This window comes from Orcinus orca, chromosome X (genome assembly GCF_937001465.1).
Source record: "Orcinus orca chromosome X, mOrcOrc1.1, whole genome shotgun sequence".
Classification (NCBI taxonomy): domain Eukaryota; kingdom Metazoa; phylum Chordata; class Mammalia; order Artiodactyla; family Delphinidae; genus Orcinus; species Orcinus orca.
This window is the reverse complement of record NC_064580.1, coordinates 63871957-63894394: the sequence shown is the minus strand read 5'-3', so window position 1 is coordinate 63894394 and position 22438 is coordinate 63871957. Positions and strand designations below refer to the sequence as shown.

Genomic DNA, 22438 nt, shown 5'->3' with positions numbered 1-22438 from the left:
GGGTTGGCTTTCTATGTCTAATTTGTTTCCGGTTTTATGTTTATCTTAGTTTAGTATTTAGAGCTTATTATCACTGGTACATTTGTTTATTGCTTTCGTTGCTGTGTTCCTTTTTTTCTAATATATATATATATATATATATATATATATATTTCCTTTTTCTCCTTTTATGAGTGTGTATGTTTCTTTGTGTGATTTTGTCTGCATGACTTTGTTTTTACCATTTGTCCTAGGGTTCTGTCTTTATTTTATTTTTAAGTATAGTTTTTAGTGTTTGTGATTGTTGGTGGATTTGGTTTTTGGTTTGGTTGCTCCCTTCTTTTCTTCTTTTTTTAATTACTTTTTATTTTTAATAATACTTTTTTATTTTAATAACTTTCTTTTATTTTTCTTTCCTTCTTTCTATTTTTTCTCCCTTTTCTTCTGAGCAGTGTGGCTGACAGGGTCTTGGTGCTCTGGCCGGGTGTCAGGCCTGAGCCTCTGAGGTGGGAGAGCTGAGTTCAGGACATTTGTCCACCAGAGACCTCCCAGCCCGACATAATATCAAAAGGCGAAAGCTCTTTCAGAGATCTCCATCTCAATGCAAAAATCCAGCTTGACTCAATGACCATAAAGCTACAGTGCTGGACACCCTATGCCAAACAACTAGCAAGACAGGAACACAACTCAACCCATTAGCAGAGAGGCTGCCTGAAATCATAATAACATCACAGACACCTCAAAACACGTCACCGGACGTGGTCCTGTCCACCAGAAACACAAGATCCAGCCTCATCCCCCAGAACACAGGCCACAATCCCCTGCACCAGGAAGGGTCCACAACCAACTGAACCAACCTTAGCCACTGGGGTCAGACACGAAAAACAACGGGGACAACGAACCCGCAGCCTGTGAAAAGTAGACCCCAAACACAGTAAGTTAAGTGAAATGAGAAGACAGAGAAATATGCAGCAGATGAAGGATCAAGGAAAAAACCCATTAGACCAAACAAATGAAGAGGAAATAGGCAGTCTACCTGAAAAATAATTCAGAGTAATGATAATAAAGATGATCCAAATCTTGTAAATACAATGGAGAAAATACAAAAAACGTCTAACAAGGACCTAGAAGAACTACAGAGCAAACAAACAATGATGAACAACACAATAAATGAAATTTTACATTCTCTACAAGGTAACGATAGCAGAATAACTGAGGCAGAAGAACGGAAAAGTGACCTGGAAGATAAAATAGTGGAAATAACTACCACAGAGCAGACTAAAGAAAAAAGAACGAAAAGAATTGAGGACAGTCTCAGAGACTTCTGGGACAACACTAAATGCACCGACACTCGAATTATAGGGGTACCAGAAGAAGAAAAGGAAAAGAAAGGGACTGAGAAAATATTTGAAGAGATTAAAGTTGAAAATTACCCTAATATGGGAAAGGAAATAGTCATTCAAGTCCAGGAAGCACAGAGAGTCCCAACAGAATAGATCCAAGAAGAAACATGCCAAGACACATATTAATCAAATGGTCAAAAATTAAATACAAAGAAAAAATATTAAGAGCAGCGAGGGGAAAGCAACAAATAACATACAAGGGAATCCCCATAAGGTTAACAGCTGATCTTTCAGCAGAAACTCTGCAAGCCAGAAGGGAGGGGCAGTACATATTTAATGTGATGAAGGAGAAAAACCTACAACCAAGGTTGCTCTATCCAGCAAGAATCTCCTTCAGATTTGGTGGAGAAATTAAAAGCTTTACAGACAAGAAAAAGCTAAGAGAATTCAGCACCACCAAACCAGCTTTAAAACAAATCCTAAAGGAACTTCTATAGGCAGGAAACACAAGACAAGTAAAAGACCTACAGTAACAAACGCAAAATAATTAAGAAAATGGTAATAGGAAAATACATATCAATAAATACCTTAAATGTAAATGGATTAAGTGCTCCAACCAAAAGACATAGACTGAATGAATGTCTACAAGAGACCCAGTTCAGATCAAGGGACACATACAGACTGAAAGTGTGAGGATGGAAAAAGATATTCCATGCAAATGGAAATCAAAAGAAAGCTGGGCTAGCAATTCTCATATCAGACAAAATAGACTTTAAAATAAAGACTATTACAAGAGATAAGGAAGGACACTACAAAATGATCAAGGGATCGATCCAAGAAGAAGATATAACAATTGTAAATATTTATGCACCCAACATAGGAGCACCCCAATACATAAGGAAAATGCTAACAGCCATAAAAAGGTGAAATTGACAGTAACACAATCGTAGTGGGGGATTTTAACACTCCACTTCCTTAAATGGACAGATCATGCAGACAGAAACTTAATAAGAAAACACAAGCTTTAAATGATACATTAAACAAGATGGACTTAATTGATATTTATAGGACATTCCATCCAAAAACAACAGAATACACATTCTTGTCAAGTGCTCATGGAACATTATCCAGGATAGATCGTATCTTGGGTCACAGATCAAGCCTTAGCAAATTTAAGAAAATTATAATCATATCAAGTATCTTTTCTGACCACAACACTATGAGATTAGATATCAATTACAGGAAAAAATCTGTCAAAAATAAAAACATATGGGGGCTAAACAATACACTAGTAAAGAACCAAGAGATCACTGAAGAAATCAAAAAGGAAATAAAAAAACACTTAGTAACAAATGACCATGAAAACACAATGACCCGAAACCTATGGGATGCAGCAAAAGCAGTTCTAAGAGGGAAGTTTACAGCAGTAGTATCCTACCTCAAGAAACAAGAAATATCTCAGATAAACAACCTAACCTTACAGCCAAAGCAATTAGAGAAAGAATAGCAAAAAAACCCAAAGTTAGCCAAAGGAAAGAAATCATAAAGATCAGATCAGAAATAAATGATAAAGAAATGAAGGAAACAATAGATAAGATCAATAAAACAAAAAGCTTCCTCTTTGAGAAGATAAACAAAATTGATAAACCACTAGCCAGAGTCATCAAGATAAAATGAGAGAAGACTCAAATCAACAGAATTAGAAATGAAAAGAGAGAAGTAACAACTGACACTGCAGAAATACAAAAGATCATGAGATATTACTACAAGCAACTCTATGTCAATAAAATGGACAAGTGGAAGAAATAGACAAATTCTTAGAAAAGCACAACTGCCCGAGACTGAACTGGGAAGAAATAGAAAATATAAACAGACCAATCACAAGCACTGAAATTGAGACTGTGATTAAAATTCTTCCAACAAACAAAAGCCCAGGACCGAATGCCTTCACAGGTGAATTCTATCAAACATTTAGTGAAGAGCTAACACCTATCCTTCTCAAACTCTTCCAAAATATAGCAGAGGGAGGAACACTCCCTAAATCCTTCTATGAGGCCACGATCACCCTGATTCCAAAACCAGACAAAGATGTCACAAAAAAAGAAAACTACAGACCAATATCACTGAGGAGCATAGATGAAAAATCCTCAACACAATACTAGCAAACAGAATCCAACAGCACATTCAAGGATCATCCACCATGATCAAATGGGGTTTACCCCAGGAAAACAGTGATTCTTCAATATACGCAAATCAATCAATGTGATAAACCATATTAACAAATTGAAGGAGAAAAACCATATGATCATCTCAATAGATGCAGAAAAAGCTTTCGACAAAATTCAACACCCATTTATGATAAAAACCCTCCAGAAAGTAGGCACAGAGGGAACTTACCTCAACATAATAAAGGCCATATATGACAAATCCACAGCCCACATCGTTCTCAATGGTGAAAAACTGAAACCATTTCCACTAAGATCAGGAAGAAGACAAGGTTGCCCACTCTCACCACTATTATTCAACATAGTTTTGGAAGTTTTAGCCACAGCCATCAGAGAAGAAAAAGAAATAAAAGGAATCCAAATCGGAAAAGAAGAAATTAAACTGTCACTGTTTGCAGATGGCATGATGCTATGCATAGATAGTCCCAAACATGCTACCAGAAAACTACTAGAGCTAATCAATGAATTTGGTAAAGTAGCAGGATATAAAATTCCTATACATTAATGATGAAAAATCTGAAAGAGAAATTAAGGAAACACTCTCATTTACCATTGCAACAAAAAGAATAAAATACGTAGGAATAAACCTACCTAAGGAGACAGAAAACCTGTATGCAGAAAACTATAAGACACTGATGAAAGAAATTATACATGATACAAACAGATGGAGAGATATACCATGTTCTTTGACTGGAAGAATCAACACTGTGAAAATGACTATACTACCAAAAGCAATCTACAGATTCAATGCAATCCCTGTCAAACTACCAATGGCATTTTGCACAGAATTAGAAACAAGACAAAAAGGCAACCCACAGAATGGGAGAAAATATTTCCCAATGGAGCAACTGACAAAGGATTAGTCTCCAAAATATACAGGCAGCTCATGCAGCTCAATATCAAAAAAACAAACAGCCCAATCCAAAAATGGGCAGATGACCTAAGTAGACATTTCTCCAAAGAAGATACACAGATTACCAACAAATACATGAAAGGATGCTCAATATCACTAATCATTAGAGAAACGCAAATCAAAACTACAATGAGGTATCTCCTCACACTGGTCACAATGGCCATCATCGAAAAATCTACAAACAATAAATCCTGGAGAAGGTGTGGAGAAAAGGGAGCCCTCTCGCACTATTGGTGGGAATGTAAACTGATACAGCCACTATGTAGAACAGTATGGAGGTTCCTTTAAAAACTAAAAATAGAACTACCATACGATCCAGCAAACCCACTACTGGACATATACAGTGAGAAAATCATAATTCAAAAAAGTCATGCATCATAATGTTCATTGCAGCTCTATTTACAATAGCCAGGACATGGAAGCAACCTAAGTGTCCATCGACAGATGAATGGTTAGAGAAGATGTGGCACATATATACAATGGAATATTACTCAGCCATAAAAAAAACGAAATTGAATTATTTGTAGTGAGTTGGATGGACCTAGAGTCTGTCATACGGAATGAAGTAAGTCAGAAAGAGAAAAACAGATACCGTATGGTAACACATATATACGGAATCTAGTAATAAAATAAAAAATGTTTCTGAAGAACCTAGGGCCAGGACAAGAATGAAGACAGATACCTAGAGAATGGACTTGAGGACACGGGGATGGGGAGGGTAAGCTGGGATGAAGTGAGAGAGTGCTATGGACATACATACACTTACAAATGTAAAATAGATAGCTAGTAGGAAGCTGCCACGTAGCATAGGAAAGTCAGCTCGGTGATTTGTGTCCACCTAGAGGGGTGGGATAGGGAGGGTGGGAGGGAGACGTAAGAGGGAGGAGATTTGGGGATATATGTTTATGTATAGCTGATTCACTTTGTTATAAAGCAGAAACTAACACACCATTGTAAAGCAATTATACTCCAATAAAGATGTAAAAAAAATAATAACAAAAAAAATGTCACTAATGCACACCATTAATTAACTGCTTTAAAAACAAAAACACGTTTAAATACTTAAAAGCAGGCTGAGAATAAAAAGATGCACTACAGAAAGGAGAGTAAATGTAAAAATGACTTTTTTCTTCCTGTCTGCAAAAATTTTAAATGAAACACTTGAAGCAATCAGGGCATTGTTGCATAAATTCCAGTTTTTCCCCTAGTGCAGATTTTAATATAACAAAATTAATTTAATCTACGTGTGTTAACCTGCTCTGTGAATGTAGCAAGTCACAGAAAATTGTAATCTTTTTTTGACAAAATAAAAGAATATCTACTCAGGATAGGGTCAGTCTGCTTTTAGAGATTTCTATGAACCTGAGGAAAGTTTTAAAAAAAAATCAATCAGGTAACTTTGTTCTCTGTAACCTCTGATGTCTGGGATTGGTGGGGGTTTTGAAAGTAGGGTGATTGATTGTCAACCACTATTCATACATCTGTGAGCTGTTCCACCTGTTTTAACAGCATGGGTTAATTTGTCAATAGTTACAGATTCTGATAAACTGAAAGAGAGAAACTTATTGTAGAATAACATGGTGGTCACCAGGACCAATTCTGGAACAAGACTGCCTGCCTTTGAATCAATTCCAGGCTCTACCACTTACACTATATGAGACCTTGCCTGTTATTTAGGTCCTTGCTACCAAATTTTCCCAGGTATAAAATAGAGATTATAAGGACACCCATTTTATAAATTGTTATAAGATTAAGTGGTTTAATGATCAATTGCCTGGCAACCATTTAATTGTATGGGTGTTTGTGTGTGTGTGTGTGTGTGTGTGAGAGAGAGAGAGAGAGAGAGAGAGAGGGAGAGAGAGAGAGAGAGAGAGAGAGAGAGAGAGAGAAGGAGAGAGAGAGAATGTTTGATGCATAGATCACATATAAGTCAAACTCAAATTTGGCAGTCCTTTCAGAAATGACTGGAATAAAGATATAGAGAGGATTTGGGCTTGACACCAGGATTTAATCTCCTTCTCTGGTCCAACCTACACTCAGTGAAGAAATGTGGACCTATGATCAAAATTATTAGAGATTCATTAAAAAGTAAAAGAACTTGTACTGCTTTTCAAAGCAGAAAATGTTTTTTAGGTTTCCAAAAATGGATGTAAATAATAATGAACCTGGTAAGAAGAGGATGTAGAAATGAGGAAGAGAGATTGAAGGAAGGGAAGGATAGAAGTGGTAATATCCTCATTTTATAGAAAAAGAAAAGAAAAGTTAAACTGACTAAGGTGTATGCAAGGAACTGAGGGTTAAGTACATTATTTAAAGTTACTAGAGTCATCAATAGAGAAACTAAAAATCAAAAGAAAGTATAAAATCTGAGAGAAAGAAAGTGAGGGCAGAATGAAGACACAGTGAATGAGTTAAATTCTCTTCTGTAAGAAGAATGTGGTCACTTGATGATGGCTAAAGTTGATGGATGATGTGAAATAGCAGATTAAGCACTTTATTTAGCTGTAATACGGTAACTGCCAAAACAGTGCAAGCGGGAATTATTGAAATGATCTACCCTGGGAAGCACAACTGGGGAGTGGGAAGTGATGGGGTGTCAGACCTTTGCCTTTTATCACAAGCTCGTTTGTACTTTCTGGTCACCACTATTTTATTTACCATGTGCGTGACTTCCTTTCAGTAAGAGCAATTTTTATTTTTGAGCATGGTTTCTAAAAGATGGTGTGTATGGAAGGAGGTCCCAAAGCTAATCATCGTGACTTTACCAAGGCTTTACCACATGGAAGGAGATTTCATCTTACATCTATTATACACAGTGAAAACTTAAATTGCTCAGCAACTCATGGTAATGAAGATCAGCTACTCATATGCCAATAACCCATGAATGTGTCTTAGCACAATCATGAATGTTGGTAGGAGAGTTCCAGAGACATCATGAACACGTGAAAATGCATTCAAGTGTCCTATAGGAAAGAACTTGAAGGAACGTACTGCCTCATAGTAATTTATCTCCCATATGGTCCCAAAAAAGGGTGCTCAAAGGGATGAATAGCAGCTGAGGGAAAATTCAACTCCTGACTCAACACCCCATTCTATGAGACAGTATTATCAAATCTTCTAGGGAGGTTTCTTGAGTACAGAAAATGGCATTCTTTCATGTGTTGACTTGCAAGGTCCTTGGATCTCAGGGAAGATAAATAAATGGGTCAAAAAAAGGTCCTAAGGTCAGGAGAACGAAGGAAAACCTGAATGCGAGTGTAAGTTAGGTGAGTTCAGGCCAGAGAATCAGGCACTTGCCTAGAGTAAAATCCAGCCATAACCTGGGATATAACCCAGAGGATCAGACTCCCTCTGAACTGACACCTTGCTCCTGGTTAGAGAGAAAGTGCCAAGCCTCCTTGGACACCAGAAAGGAGAGACACTGGGCCTTCAAAAACCAGCTGAACAAGGATATACTCAGGACAGAGGGAACTGACATTAATAAGGAGTCCCTTGTGTTGGGCACTGAATGCATACCAGGCACTGTGAAAAGCATTTTCCAAACATTATCACGTCTTTTTGTCCTTACAAATATGCATCCCTTTGTACAGATGAGGACTCCAAAGCTAAGGAAACAAACAAAAAAGGCAAAGCAACTTGACCAAGGTAAGCATAGCTAGTAAGTCATGGACTGGGGATATACCTACGGTATATTTTTATAAGGTCATGCCTGTAAACTGCCTAAGATTATGACAAAGAAGGTCATTAAAGTTTTAAGCATACATTGGGAGGAGAATTGGTTCCCAGAGAGAAAAGTATCTGAAATTCTATGTAAAAACCATCAGTCAGCCCTCTGTTCTTGGTTCCTAAGTAGGGTTGGGCAAAACTACTTGTTATTTAAAAAATTCCTAAGAACCTTAATTACAATTTCTGAAATTCATACTCAAAGCACAAACCGAGGCTCAGAGCGGTTAAGTGTTTTGCTCTGGAACTCTGCCTACAAGAGAGTCCACTTGACTCCAAGGCCCATGTTCTTTGAGGAATTTAAGCCCAGGAATCCAGGAACATACAAGGACTGCTAGGAGTATAGGCTTCTTCATTTCTCACGACCATCCTGAGCCCAAATATCACCAATCATGTTCCCTTTTGTGGACCCTGTCTGTTTCTGAGAGACAAATAGCAAAGGGTCAGAGAAATTCTCATGAAAGGAGTAAGGGAAAAGAGACAGAGAGAGAAAAAGAAATTAGAGAGAGAAACTGAGGACTTACTTGTATCCTGCCTTTAATCACACCCAGAAGTAACCAAGGTTTGTGCCCTATGCGGGGTGGCAAGGAGAATGGGATTGGGGGGGCGGGCTCCAAAGGGGATGGTAGCTGTATTTTGTGTTTTTTTATTATCCTAAAAATCTAACCAACTGATACAAAAATAGGACAAATGTTTTATTTTTTTCAGTTTGAGTGATGTGTACTTGGGGGCATGTTCTGTGACCCACTATAATATTTTGTATGTTTAAAAACCTGTTAACGATTTTAAAAAGATGGAGAAAGACAGTTTGAGGTAGGTGGAAGCCCGCAGGAAGGATGGAGATTGGATCATGGAGTAGTCAGAGTATTCTAAGAAGGCCCACAATGACCAGGATAGAGAAAGGTGAGAATGGGGAGGTTGGCAAGGGCCAGGTCATGCAGCTCATTATATTTAAGTCATGTTGAGGAGTTTGCCTTTTAGTCCAAGTGAAGTGGGAAGCCTTCTGGGGTTTTGAGTAGGGGAGGCAAAAGGCACCATTCATTTTTCTGAAAGATCAGTCTGGCAACTGGATGGACAAGGAAGTTTGGTGGAAGTGGGAGAACAGTTAGGAGGCTTGGCAGGATCCCATGAGAGGCTTAATGGTGGACTCCAGTGAAGTTGGAGAGGTTCAAGTGGTGTTTGGGAGGTAGAGGTGATAGGAGTGGCTGAAGGATGAGACAGCGTCCAGAGGAAGATGTGGGAGTGGGAGAGGAAGGAAATAAGGGTGCTCTCCATTTTTATTTCACTTGAATACCCGAGTGCATGGTGATGCCATTTAAGGATGAAATACCTATGAGACATCCAGGTGGCAATGTCAAGTAGGCATACAAATAAATATGGGATCACAACCTCTTATCTTCCCTCCCGTGCCCTGACCCCCAACATGCAAATGAGACCATATACTGTCCCCTCTCTGCAATTTGCTTTCCTCACTTAATAATAGCATATTTTGAAGGTCCCCCTAAATCAGACCCTATAGACATAACTCGTGCTTGGTAATGATTGCATAATAATCCATGGAATGGCTGTGCCACAATGTCTCCAGTCATTCCCCAGTTGATGAGTGCTTGCTTTGTATCCTAGTTTGCCCAGTGTGAATCCTTAGGTGATAAATATGCTCATGTGTGTATATCCTGATGTCCTGGGGCTCTTATGTCTATTGACTCAATTCTCATTCCTTCCCTGCCCTATATCTCTGCCTCCCTTAACTCTTCACTTTATAAGGATCCAAAGGACCATTTGCTAAATGTGCTGTATTTATTCAAGACAATTTAATAATCATTGTTCTTATTTGTTAAATAACAGGGGAACACACCCAAACACTTTCCAATTCTTCCTAAATAAAAGTCTAAGGCTGCTATTTTTTCTGGCCTGTATGTCAAGATTATTTCCATTCGGGGGAGTTTGGGGGCAGTGTGAATTGACAAAATAAATTTACCTACTACAAAATACATGTATGTTTTCATTCTCTATTCCCCTGAGCATCCTTCCTACAGCTATGTCAACGAGAAATTCATAGGAAGAGACTTCTTTATGTAGATCCCTGTTTTCAGTGTTTTGATTCATTTTTTACCTGTAGAGCTGATCTGTCCCTCTCCCCGCTGGTACCCACCCCCATCCCCTACCTTCTTCCATTATTTTCTATTCTTTTCTCCTGCTCTCTGAACCGCATCCCCATTCCTTTCTATTACTCCCTCCTGATAGGAAGAAGGAGGTGGGCCATATGAAATGGGAAGAGAAGGGCCGGCTCCAAACACTCTTTGAATGTCTCTGTATCTGAACCTATCTCCTTAAAGCTCCACCTTGAAATGAACAGAAAGAGAAATCTAACCCTTAGCACACAAAGTCCTTGTTGTCCTCCCGTTTTAAACCAAGTCCCATGCACATACAGCCAGGAGCACTGAAAGCAGGACCCGAGTAAGGACACTGAGGCTGGACCCTGCACGGCCCTGGAGAGGAGTCAGGTTTAGGGCCAGCCCGTTTACCGTCCAGTCCTTCTCAATCTCTTCTGCTGGCTTGTTATCCTCAACTCAACTTCTACATGTTGGCATGTCTCAGGGAATAGCCCTGCACTTTCTTCTCCTGACAGTACTCTCTCTAGGTGATTCTGCCCAGTCTTGTGGCTTTGAATACTATCTGTGTCCTGTTGTCTTGATAATTCTGTTTCTGCAGCCTACATGGAGAGCAGACTTTTCCAGACTTCAGACACGTAACATGTGCAAATTGGAACTCTTGACACACATCCCCAACTGTCTTTCTCCCTTGTCCAAATCTATCACATCCACTCTCCGTATTTTCTGTGATTATACATAACACCTCCATGACCAAGACTTGCAAGAAAAGACTCTCATAGTAATCATTCATTTCTTAAGTTTGTTCACCAACTGCCTTCAATCCACCAGCAAGTGCTGTCTGTTCTCTTTCCAAAATATCACGTGAACCCATGCACTATTCTCTAAATTCGTGCTGCCAGTCTGGGCCAAGCCACTGCCATCTCCCAACTGGGCTACTGCAAGAGGGCCCGAATTGGTCTCCGTGCTTTGCTTTGTGCCCTGCCCACTTGTAGTTTTTTCCACAGAGAGCAGCCAGAGAGAAATTACTGAATATAATTAGATCATGGCACTCCCTTGATTCAATTCTCTCTTTGGCTCCCCAGAGCTCTTTGAGTGAAAACCAAACTCCATCATGGCTCCTTCCCACCACTACACTGTCCTTTGTTCCCTCCATCCCCTCTCTCACTGGGCTCCAGCTACACCGGCATCTCTTCTGCGGCTCCAGTGCCCCTCTTTTTCGTCACAAGGCCAGAGGAATTGCAGTTCTCCCTGCTAGGCAGGTTTTCCCCCTGTTTTCCAGCAGGACTGGCCACACATCACTGTCCTCAGAAAGGCCATCCCTGACCTTTGCCACTTCTCTTGGGTTCTAGGTAAGATGTACCAAATCATCTCATTTATTTCCCTGAGGGCATTTGCAGCAACCTTTAAGTGCTTTTACATTTTCTGCCATGTTTATTGTCTGTCTTCGCCACTAGAAGATAAGTTCCTTGGATGCAGGGGCTCTCTGCCTGGAAGAATGCCTGGCACAAGGTAGCCCTCCATAAATACTTGTTGAATCATCGAGTGAATAAAATGAGTAACACTTCCTCCCACAAGAAAGGGACCTCTCCCTCCCTCTGCTGACACTCCACAGGGCTCTTCACTTTTGCCTCAATCATAGCAACCAGTAGTCAGAACACTTTTGATTGCAGATGTGACCAGGAACTGAAAAAAAGGAGACGGGAACCCCAGAGAAGCCTCTGTGAGAAAGGACTTGGAGAGCATTCCCCAGCTGCTCTCCTTGTCACTGTAGTAGCCTTCTTCCTGTTGCTGGAGGGTCAAGGGCCTGGGGATTGTCTTCTGGTTTGACAGGTTTGTGGATTCACTGGCCACAGCATGACTTTGCTGAACCTCTTTCTCCTACAGATTTCTGTTGCTCTGTGGGCTGGAAGTCAAAGCCAGAGGAAGAGACCTTGTTGACTCCTGGTCCTTGAATTGGTCCCTCTTGTCACTTCTGTCTCCAGACAATGGGCCGAGAAGCTCTTCTCGTCATCCCCACATCCCTTACCTCCCAGCAATCATGGCTCCCCTCTTGGCCGCTGCCTCCTCAAGTCCCTCTTGGTGGCCACCTGGAATGGTGAGGCAAAGTTCATCTGCCTCCTGCCTACAAGCAACCTAGACCCTCAGGAGATGGCTCCTAAGAGCGGTGACAGTGACCACCTTGGTCAAGGCACCAGCAGCACAGCAGGCTTTTCCTAAGTCTCTGTCCCTGCCCTTTGCTGACACCCTGTCTAGGGGCAGAGGGCTAGACTTTGCAAGCTGGCGAGACACACGTCTGTATGTCTGCTTCTCAGCCATCTTGGGATGCTTTCCAGCCAGCGATGAGAAAGTTCTCACTGCCTCACACCCCATGGTGACCCAGTCAGTTCTGAAGGTTCAGGGTTGTTCTATGATGTGCAATTGCCCAGGTCCAGCCAACACTGCCACCACAGAAAACAGCTTTATTTACCCAAGGAAGGTGGATGGGTGGGAGTGAGGGGGAGGTGAGAATATGTGCTGGGCAGATGAAACTCCATGGCCACCATAGTCCAATCACATAGTACATATAGCCCTCTGCTGGCATTTCTCTTATTTGTATGGGCAGCCTGAGCTTTCGTGGAGTGAGGAAAGGCACTATGGCTTGATCATTTTTTATATCTGACCCCGAAGTCCACAGTTCAATGCCTGGCTCATGGTAAATGTGAAACCCCTATTTATGGAAGGAAAGGAGGGACGGAGGGAATGGTTGTTCTGACTCTTTTGGAACTGGTCACAACTGACTGTCTTCTTTTTGTTCTATCAGCTCTGTCTCAGGGGCATGTGTGTGTGTGTGTGTGCATGCATTTACATGTGTATTGATGGGTTTCTCTCCAGTTTCATTGAGATATAATTGACATATAACACCGTATAAGTTTAAGGTGTACAACATAATGATTTGATATAGGTACACATCGCTAAATGATTACCACAAGAAGTTTAATAAACATCCATCACCTCAGTTAGTTACACTTTGTTTTCCCCTTGTACTGAGAACTTTTAAGATCTACTCTCTTAACTACTTTCTGTGTTAATGTTTAGTTTGTACTCTTTCTAAAGGTCTGATCATACCGAGTCCCTCCTTAAATGTACTGAGTGGGCCCCGTGAGCTTGGGTATAGAGTCCAAGCACCTTAGCTTGCTTTTCAGGGCCCCCCACACCTTCCAGCCCCATCTCCTGCCATATACTCTTGAAGATCATGAGCTCTGTCCACACCAGATTATTAGGCATGACCAGAAGTGACCATGCATGTGCTAGCATGCTACAGAGCCTTGGACACAGACTGATGCCTCTGTCTGGAGTGCCTTCCCTTCTGCCTCGATGTGGTGGACTGCTACTCATCTTTCAGAGCTTGCCTTGGGGGTTTTCTCTCCTTTGCTGCCTTGCTTGATTCCTACCAGGAATGGTTAGTGGCTGGGTTCTCCTTTCTGGAAGAAGTGGGACTCTAGCCTCTGTTGCCCTCTACTCTAATGGTTGCTCGCTTGCCTATCCCCTCAGCTTTTGGGCTTGTGTGGCCTCTCTGCTCCCACAATACACTCTGCTCACCTTTCCTCACCTTGCCCCACACCTCCAACACATCAACGTTCACTGCTCACTTACCACACTGCCTGTCTCTGAGCCCCCAGTGCCAAGTACTGGATAAGGCTTCCATAAATACTAGCTGGTGAACTGGAATGAGACACCTCATTCTAGAGAGATTTCAGGTTTTGCTTTTGTTTTGAACATGGATATGCCTTTCTTGGTTCACGTTGGGAATTTCAGCACCTTGAGGGCAGAGACAAGAGCAAACTAGTGCCTGGCTCTGGACCAGGCCCTGTCCCCAGCTCTTGATTTGGCTTACCTCACCTATCATGGAGGACAGCACTAAGGACAGGGTGCTCTTGATTCCCCCGCTTCCAGGCTGCATGAATTGAGACTTGGATGGGTGGGAGGAGTTGGGGGGTGGTGGGGGCTGAAGAACCCCAGGTCCCTAGTTCTCCCATAGTCTGGAGCAGGGACAGGGTTTCTAGTCCAGACTGTCCACTCCCAAGGTCAACCTTGGGAGTTGACTGGTCTATTTCCTCTTGCCTCCCGGACCCCTGTATATCCCTAGGGACCGGCAATGGCTCCATAAATATTTGTGGCATGGCATTATGGATGAATGAATACGTGTTCTTGTGTTCTTTATTTCCTCTTCTGCAAGTGTTGCAGAGGAGGGAAAGAGCCCGAAAAGGGGGAGGAATCTCTGAGAAAATGGGTCAGCAGGCTGCAGTGGGAGCTTGCCTCACTTGCCCCAGCTCCAGCTCAGAGTAAGAGTTGCCGCCTTGGTGGCGGTGATGCTGGAGAGCGTGTGTGCCTTGAGGTGGGGAGAACCCCTGAACGTGAGAAAACCATTTTCTTGGGTTTGTTTAGGCCGGGCAAGTGTATTCTCAACGCCACCCACCTTCTCTTGCAAGGTGCTTGATTTAATCATTTAAATGTTCTATGGGGAGAGGAAGGATAAAACAAAACTCCCTAAATCTAACCCAGATTCCCTCGGTCCACATGGAGCCCTTTCCCTGGCTTCCTCTTCAAACACATCCAGCCGATCCGACAGGCTGAGGACTCACACTCCCGTCCCCCAACCTCAAGCCTCCCGCTCCCGCCCCCTCCCACCGTCCGCGGCCCCGCAGCCCCGCAGCAGCCACAGGGGGAACCAAAGAGACAGAAGCCTTCCCAGCTGCCCGGACCACAGACGCCAACACCCCCCGCCCCCCACCACACGCCGCCCGCCCGCGCCCCGCACGCTAGCCCACGACCGAGCGGCGGAGGCAGCAGCAGTGGGCTGCAGGCTGCTGCGACTCGCACCGGTGCGCTCCTGGCAGCGCTCGCCATACCAGGTGACTGGGACTCGCCAGATCGGCTGGCCCGGGGTCCCCCGCCCCAGCTCGCGCTCGCGCCCCCGGCCCGGGTTCCGGCGCCCACCCGCCCTCCTGCCCTCTCCCGCCTCTCCGCCCCCCAGCTCGCGGGAAGGGAGGTCGCGGCAGCGGCCCGGGGGCACCGGCGACCGTGGCGACAGCGGCGACAGTGGCGGCGGCGGTGGCGGCGGCGGCTGCGGCGGCGGCGGAGGCTGCGGCGGCGACCGTGGCAGAAGCGGTGGCGGAGGCCTCCGTGGCGGAGGCGGAAGCAGAGGTGGAGGCTGAGTTGGAGGCCGAGGCCTCAGTGGAGGAGGCAGTGGCGGAGGTCACCCTGGGGGAGGCGGCGGCAGCCCTAGCGGAGGAGGAGGCGGAGGCCTCCCTGGCGGCAGCGGCAGTAGCCGTGGCGGAGGCCAGTGTGGCCGAAGCCGCCGCGGCGGCAGAGGCTGCGACGCCCCCCTTGGGGGAGGCGGAGGCGGAGGCGGAGGCGGATGCGGATGCGGATGCAGGTGCGGAGGTGGCAGCGGCGGTAGCAGCGGCGGCGGTGGCCTCCGCGGATGCTGATGCGGAGATGGGCGGGGGCTCAGGGGGGAATCCGGACTTTCCTATGGCTTCGCTGTACGTGGGCGACCTGCACCCTGAGGTGACGGAGGCAATGCTGTACGAGAAGTTCAGCCCAGCCGGGCCCATCCTCTCTATCCGCATTTGCAGGGACAAGATCACCCGCCGCTCGTTGGGCTATGCGTATGTCAACTACCAGCAACCGGTAGACGCCAAGCGGGCCCTGGAGACCCTGAACTTTGATGTCATCAAGGGCAGGCCAGTTCGCATCATGTGGTCCCAGCGGGACCCCTCGCTCCGCAAGAGCGGGGTGGGCAACGTCTTCATCAAGAACCTGGGCAAAACCATCGACAACAAGGCGCTGTACAACATCTTCTCGGCGTTCGGCAACATCCTCTCCTGCAAAGTGGCCTGCGACGAAAAGGGGCCCAAGGGCTACGGGTTCGTGCACTTCCAGAAGCAGGAGTCCGCCGAGAGGGCCATTGATGCGATGAATGGCATGTTCCTGAACTACCGCAAAATTTTCGTTGGGAGATTCAAGTCGCATAAGGAACGAGAGGCCGAAAGGGGAGCCTGGGCCAGACAGTCCACCAGTGCTGACGTCAAGGATTTCGAGGAAGACACCGATGAGGAGGCCACCTTGCGATGAAGACATCCCAGGAGCGAGCCAGCCAGCAGAGCCAAACCTTGGCTCCCACCCGGTTTACAGCCCCACCCTTTGCCCCCCTAACCCACCAGCAGTGTATTGTATTGGGAGTGCAGGTCTCTGTCTCTCACAACCGCCCCCCCGCCCCCCACCCCCGTCTTCCTTCCCTCCATCTCTCCCTCCCTCCACCTGTCTCAGTCCCTCTCACTCTGTGTCTCTCTCTGACTTTCTCTCCACTCCCCTGTCGTCCCTACCTCTCCTCTCCCCTCCCTTCCCCCCACACCCACCTTGGGTGCTGTGAATAATCTTGCTAATCTGTGCCACTTGACAGGTTAAAGGCTGTCTTCTCCTTGTGGTTTGGTTTAAAAAGCACTTTCTCTCTTTGTTTATTGCACAGGTGATACAATTTCATGGTAGAAACATCAGGAAGGAGAAGGAAATCAGATGAGGGAAACCCAAGAGAGTAATTGCTCCCCATGACCTTACTACCGGGAGACAACCACTTTTACCATTTCCGTGTGCTGTTTTCCAGGCTCTCTCCTCTCCTCTCTCCCTCCCTTCCTCACCTCCACCCCACCTTCCCTTTTAACACACTGTTATAGAATGGTTCATGTATGTGGTGTTTCTTAATCTGCTTTTTCAAAAACTAAAACCAAACAAAAATCAACCCATTGAACTTCTTTCCATGTTATTCAACAGGCTTCAGAACCGTCATCTTCAGTGCCTGAAGAGTGTATCGATGGACCCTAACATTTCTGTAGTCATTCCTGCATTGTTGGACATTCAGGTGGTGCCTAGTTCTTTCCCTGTGTTTAAACCCAGCATTGTGTATACTGCAATGAGTGAATTCTCCCTTGTCAAGCCAAATCTTCACAAGCATACCTGATGATCTTAATTGTGGACTTGCAGGATCCACATATGGACATTTTAAAGACTTTTCCTGTGTGTTGCCAAATGGCCCCTTCATAAGCATTGTACCGATTTTCATTCATGCCAGCCAGCTCAGCTAGTAAAAAGAGTATGCCCATTTCCCCTGCATAGTCTCCTGGTCACTGTAATTGATGTGTGTGTGTGTGTGTGTGTGTGTGTGTGTGTGTGTGTGTGTGTGTGTGTGTGTGTGTCTTGGCCAGCTTGATGGGCTGCAAATGGTATTTCACTGTCCTTGGTTGTTTTGCTGAATTTAAATACTGTTTTTCCCCTGTGCCTACTTCCTGCCCTTTTCCCCATTCTCAGAAAAATAATTCAGCTTCATTTCAGGAAACAAATCACAAAGCGGACAAGTTAACAGAAGAAAATTAATGTCACCTGTAATCAATCCTAATGAGCACCCATACCTCCCTGAATCATTTTCATCTGTACCTGTCTAATATTTTCTAAGAACTACCTGCAACATTTTTGGCTGTACCTCTCTAGTATTTTTCTGATTCATATGTCATGTATGTATATAATAATGTACATATTGTTTTTATACCTGCTTTTTCACACTTAAATGTGTGTGTGTATATTTATACACACACATACTCTTGAACTTCATTTCATGTCATTAAAGATTATTTAAAAATATTTTCTTTGGCTGTTAATATTTCATTGAATTGATGACTTAATAGGTGGATATATATGTGTACACTTCCTGCCCTTTTTCCCATTTTCAGAATAATATTTCAGCTTCATTGAAGGAAAAAATTACAAAGCAGACAACTTATCCATGTCTATATCTCTGTGTTTGTGTGTATATGTATTTTAACTACTTCCTCATTGTTGAACATGTAAGTTGTTGCTCATTTTTGTTTATACAAACAGAGCTGTCAAGTGCATCATAGTGCACAAATCTCACTGACTTTCCAGATTATTTTCTAAACAAATATTGCAGATAGGAAAATTTAAGTATCAAAGGATATGGGCAGTTTGGTGGCGAAGTGCATTAATAAATGGCCATCTATAAAGATAGTATCCGTTTACATTTGTAAGATGCACCAATATTGTAAGGGGAGCTGGATTACGTGTATAATTTTCTGTACTTGGTATTGCAATCATCTCTGCATTTACTCAATATTTTATCAGGAGCTTTCTTGTTTTTATTTATTTTAAACATTTTATACAGTCTGTACATGATTATAATAGAAAATATTTGTAACTGTTAATATAGCAAAAGAATTATCACTCCTAATACCAGTACTTGACAAAATACACTTTTAGTAAATAAATATCTACATACCTTTATATTTATAATAAAGTATGCATTGTTTCACTGAAGTGTATTTTCACTATAATCGTTCTCTGGGACCATATTTCTAAATAATTATTCTCCTTTAGCTCTGTTGTTACATAATAAGCCATCACAGGGATGAGCTATAATTTCTACAACCAAGCTTCCTTGGGCTGTGTTTAAAATAGTTCTGAACTTTTACTTGTAAGATCAATTCTGTGATGAACACCTGTGTACCTGAATATCTTGGAATATTTTATTGTTTTCTATTCCTTACTATTGGAATTGTGGTTTGATATATATGGACATGTCAAATATTTTTCTTGATCTTTTGCCACATGTTTCTCCCTTAAAGCCTATATCAACAGGTAGTTAACATACCCCTTAATTTGGCCAAAGTATTTTTTTTAAGTTTTGGAAAATTGAAATGATTTATATATTTTTATTACTTCATTTAAAAGTGAGATCAAATACATTAAAATATACATAAGAACCACTTCAGATATATTATTTTCTATATATTTACAAGCTTTCACGATCCACCCATAAGCATTTTTTTAACAATTATGGACATATTTTATCCCATAATTTGCTTTTCAGTATATTGTGAAGATACCTAAGACATCTATGACTCTTCAGTTTTATTCTACAATTCACCATCATTTTATAGGACTGGAAATTTTTCTGAAGTATAGTTGACTTGCAGCATTATATTAGTTTCAGGTGTATAGCATAGTACATAGTACATAGTAACTTGATATTTTTATAGATTATGCACGATAAAAAGTTATAAAATATTGACTATATTTGCTGTGTTGTACATTACAACCTTGTAACTTATTTATTTTATACTTAGTAGCTTGCACCTCTCAATCTCCTTCACCTATTTTGCTCCTCCCCCACCCTGTTCCCTCTGGTAACCACTAGTTCATCATCTGTATCTGTGAGGTTGTTTCTATGTTGTGATATTTATTCATTTGTGTTATTTGTTAGATTCACATATAAACAAAAACATATACTATTTATCTTTGTCTGACATATAACTGAGGATAATACCCTCTAGGTCCATCTATGTTGTTGAAAATGGCAAATTTTCATTCTTTTTCATGGCCTAGTAATATTCCATCACATATATATTTTTATATATATGTGTGTGTATATATATATATATATATATATATATATACCACATCTTTAGCCAGTCATCTGTTGATGGACACATAGGTTGCTACCATATCTTGGCTACTGTAGATATACTGTAAATAATGCTGCTATGAACATTGGGGTACACATATCTTTTTGAATTGTTTTCTTTGGATAAATGCCCAGGGGTAGAATTGCTGGATCATATGGTAGTTCTGTCTCTAAATTTTTCAGGAAACTCCATACTATTTTCCATTTTAGCTAAACCAATTTATATTCCCACCAGCAGTGTATGAAGGTTCTCTTTTATCCATATCCTTGCCAACACTTGTGATTTCTTGTCTATTTGACTGTAGACATTCTGACAGGTGTGAGGTGATATCTCATTATGGTTTTGCATTTCCCTGATTATTTTTTAGATTTGTTTTGTGGCCTAGCTTGTGATCTATCCTGGAGAAAGTTCCATGTACAAAACTGGAATATTTTTAAGAGTATCCTCATTTTGGATATTGAAGTAGTTCCTATGTTTTCCCCATTAAGTCCAACTCTATGGTGACTAATTTTGCACTTGAATTGTTTTTCCTCCCCAGGAAAAGCATTTGGTATTCCTTTGCCTAGAACAGGCTGTGAGTTAACACTTAAAAATGAAGACAAGGGTCAGAAATGTTGATTTTAAAGGAAGAAACAGAATCGTATTTAAGGAATAATTTAGAATCAAGACATTTTTTGCACACCTCATAAAGGCAAGGAAAGAAAGTCCCTGCCTTGGTAGAAGAAATAAGCTTATTTATGCTATTTAATTCTAACATATAGACTCCCCTTCTAGGTCAAGGTAGCTTTGAAGATTTGGCAAGGACTGAGGGACAAAGAAACCCTTGCTTTTAGGATTTATGCTATTAGGATATGGATTGCTGTTATTTGTTCCTAGAAATGATATTTTAAAATTTTTTATATTTGTATATCCCATTATATAAGGGGTTCAGAAATACCCTCCCCGACCCAGTGCACTGGAATGGATATCTATTGGTAGTCCACGTTCAGTACAAGGAGGGATCTGGCTTCTGCTTTGATCTAATTAATATAAAATCTCTCATTGTTGCTGAGAAAATAAGCTGAAAACAATGAGGTGGGCAAGGGGCAGAGGAGAGAAGAGAGGAGAGGGGAAAAAGAGAGAGGGAGAGAGAGCTAAATAACTACCAGGGAAAACCATTGCCAGAGTGGTAATGTAGTAATGTATGGAAAAAGCCACTTAACAACTATCACTGTAGGAATCCAACTAACTATAAATATAGTGAAGATTCCCTTAAGATATGTAATAAGAACAATTTCAGGTTAAATGGAAAAAATGTTATATTATTACAAGAAATATTATCCCTGTAATTAAGAACAGAGTATATAAAATACCATGGTATAAACAGAATTAAAATATAAACTAAGATTTTTTTGAGCTCCCACATGTAGAACAATTACATATATTATGTTCTTAAATTCTTGCAGAAGTAGGTATTATTTTCTATCAATCCTCACATAAGTTAAGCATGAAATCCTGTTGGTTTTACCTCCATAACATCATGAGAATGTCCCCCCTTCTCTCCATTCCCACTTCTATGTTTCTAGTTCAGACCTCCATCATCTCTCACTCAGAATATTACAGTATGTTCTAACTGAATTCTGTCCATGGTCTTGATCACTCCTAATTCATTCTGTACACTGAAACTAGAAAAAGCATCTAAAACTTTGTATCTTTTCATGAAATAACAATGCTTAAAAATTTTCAGTGAAATTCTTTTACCTTAAGTATGGAGAAGACAGTTTATGGCATGGAATCCAGGACCTTTCCTTATTGAGCACTTGATTACCTTTCCAGCCTTATTTCCAATCCTATAGTCCATTCCAGACCCACAGTTCCACATGCCATTGTTGCCAAGTCACCTACAGTTCTTGCAAAGCCTTAAGCTCTTTCTCCTCTGAACCTTTGCCTATTTGCAGCTACAGTTTGCCTAGATAATTCCTACTTATCATTCTGAACAAAACTTAGATTTCTCCTCCTCTAGGAAGTCTTCATGATGATTCCCAGTTAGAATTTGTTATTTACTAGAGTCATAATTCTACCCTGTTCAATTACTTAAAACACGTCAGTATTACAATGGTCTTGTACTATGAGTCACTGAAGTCATGAACATAACTGAATTATTAGGAATGAGGAGGGCACCGAGGACCCAAAGATGTATTAAAAGTACACACAAAGACAATTTTCCAGATGAAGGCAATCTCTGCTTGCATTAGCTTTTTATAACAGCTTTTAAAAATATAATTTGAATACCACAAGTTCATCTATTTAAAGTATACAATTAACTGTTTTTTAGTATATTCACAGAGTTGTGCAATCATCTCCTCAATCAATTTTAGAATATTTCATCACCCCATAAATGAACCGTATATCCATTAGCAGTCACTCTTCATTTCTCCCCCACCCACTCAGCTCTATACAACTACTAATATATTTTTGATCTCTATAGGCCTGCCAGTGATGAACATCTATATGAAGGGGCTCATACAATATGTGGTCTTTTGTTACTGGCTTTTTAAACTTTGCATATTTTCAAGATGCATCTATGCTGTAGCATGCACCAATAATTCATTACTTTTTTTAGGTTTTCATATCATTTGTTTTCTTT

The 22438-nt window shown here is 41.8% G+C and overlaps 1 protein-coding gene across 1 annotated transcript; it reads left to right on the top strand.

The window, feature by feature from the left end:
• The first annotated feature begins 15760 nt into the window (after positions 1–15760).
• Positions 15761–18582, top strand: LOC101279967 (polyadenylate-binding protein 1-like 2). The gene has a single exon (XM_033418030.2). The coding sequence runs from the start codon at positions 15776–15778 to the stop codon at positions 16412–16414; it is 639 nt and encodes a 212-aa protein (XP_033273921.1). The 5' UTR covers positions 15761–15775; the 3' UTR covers positions 16415–18582.
• Positions 18583–22438: the final 3856 nt, after the last annotated feature.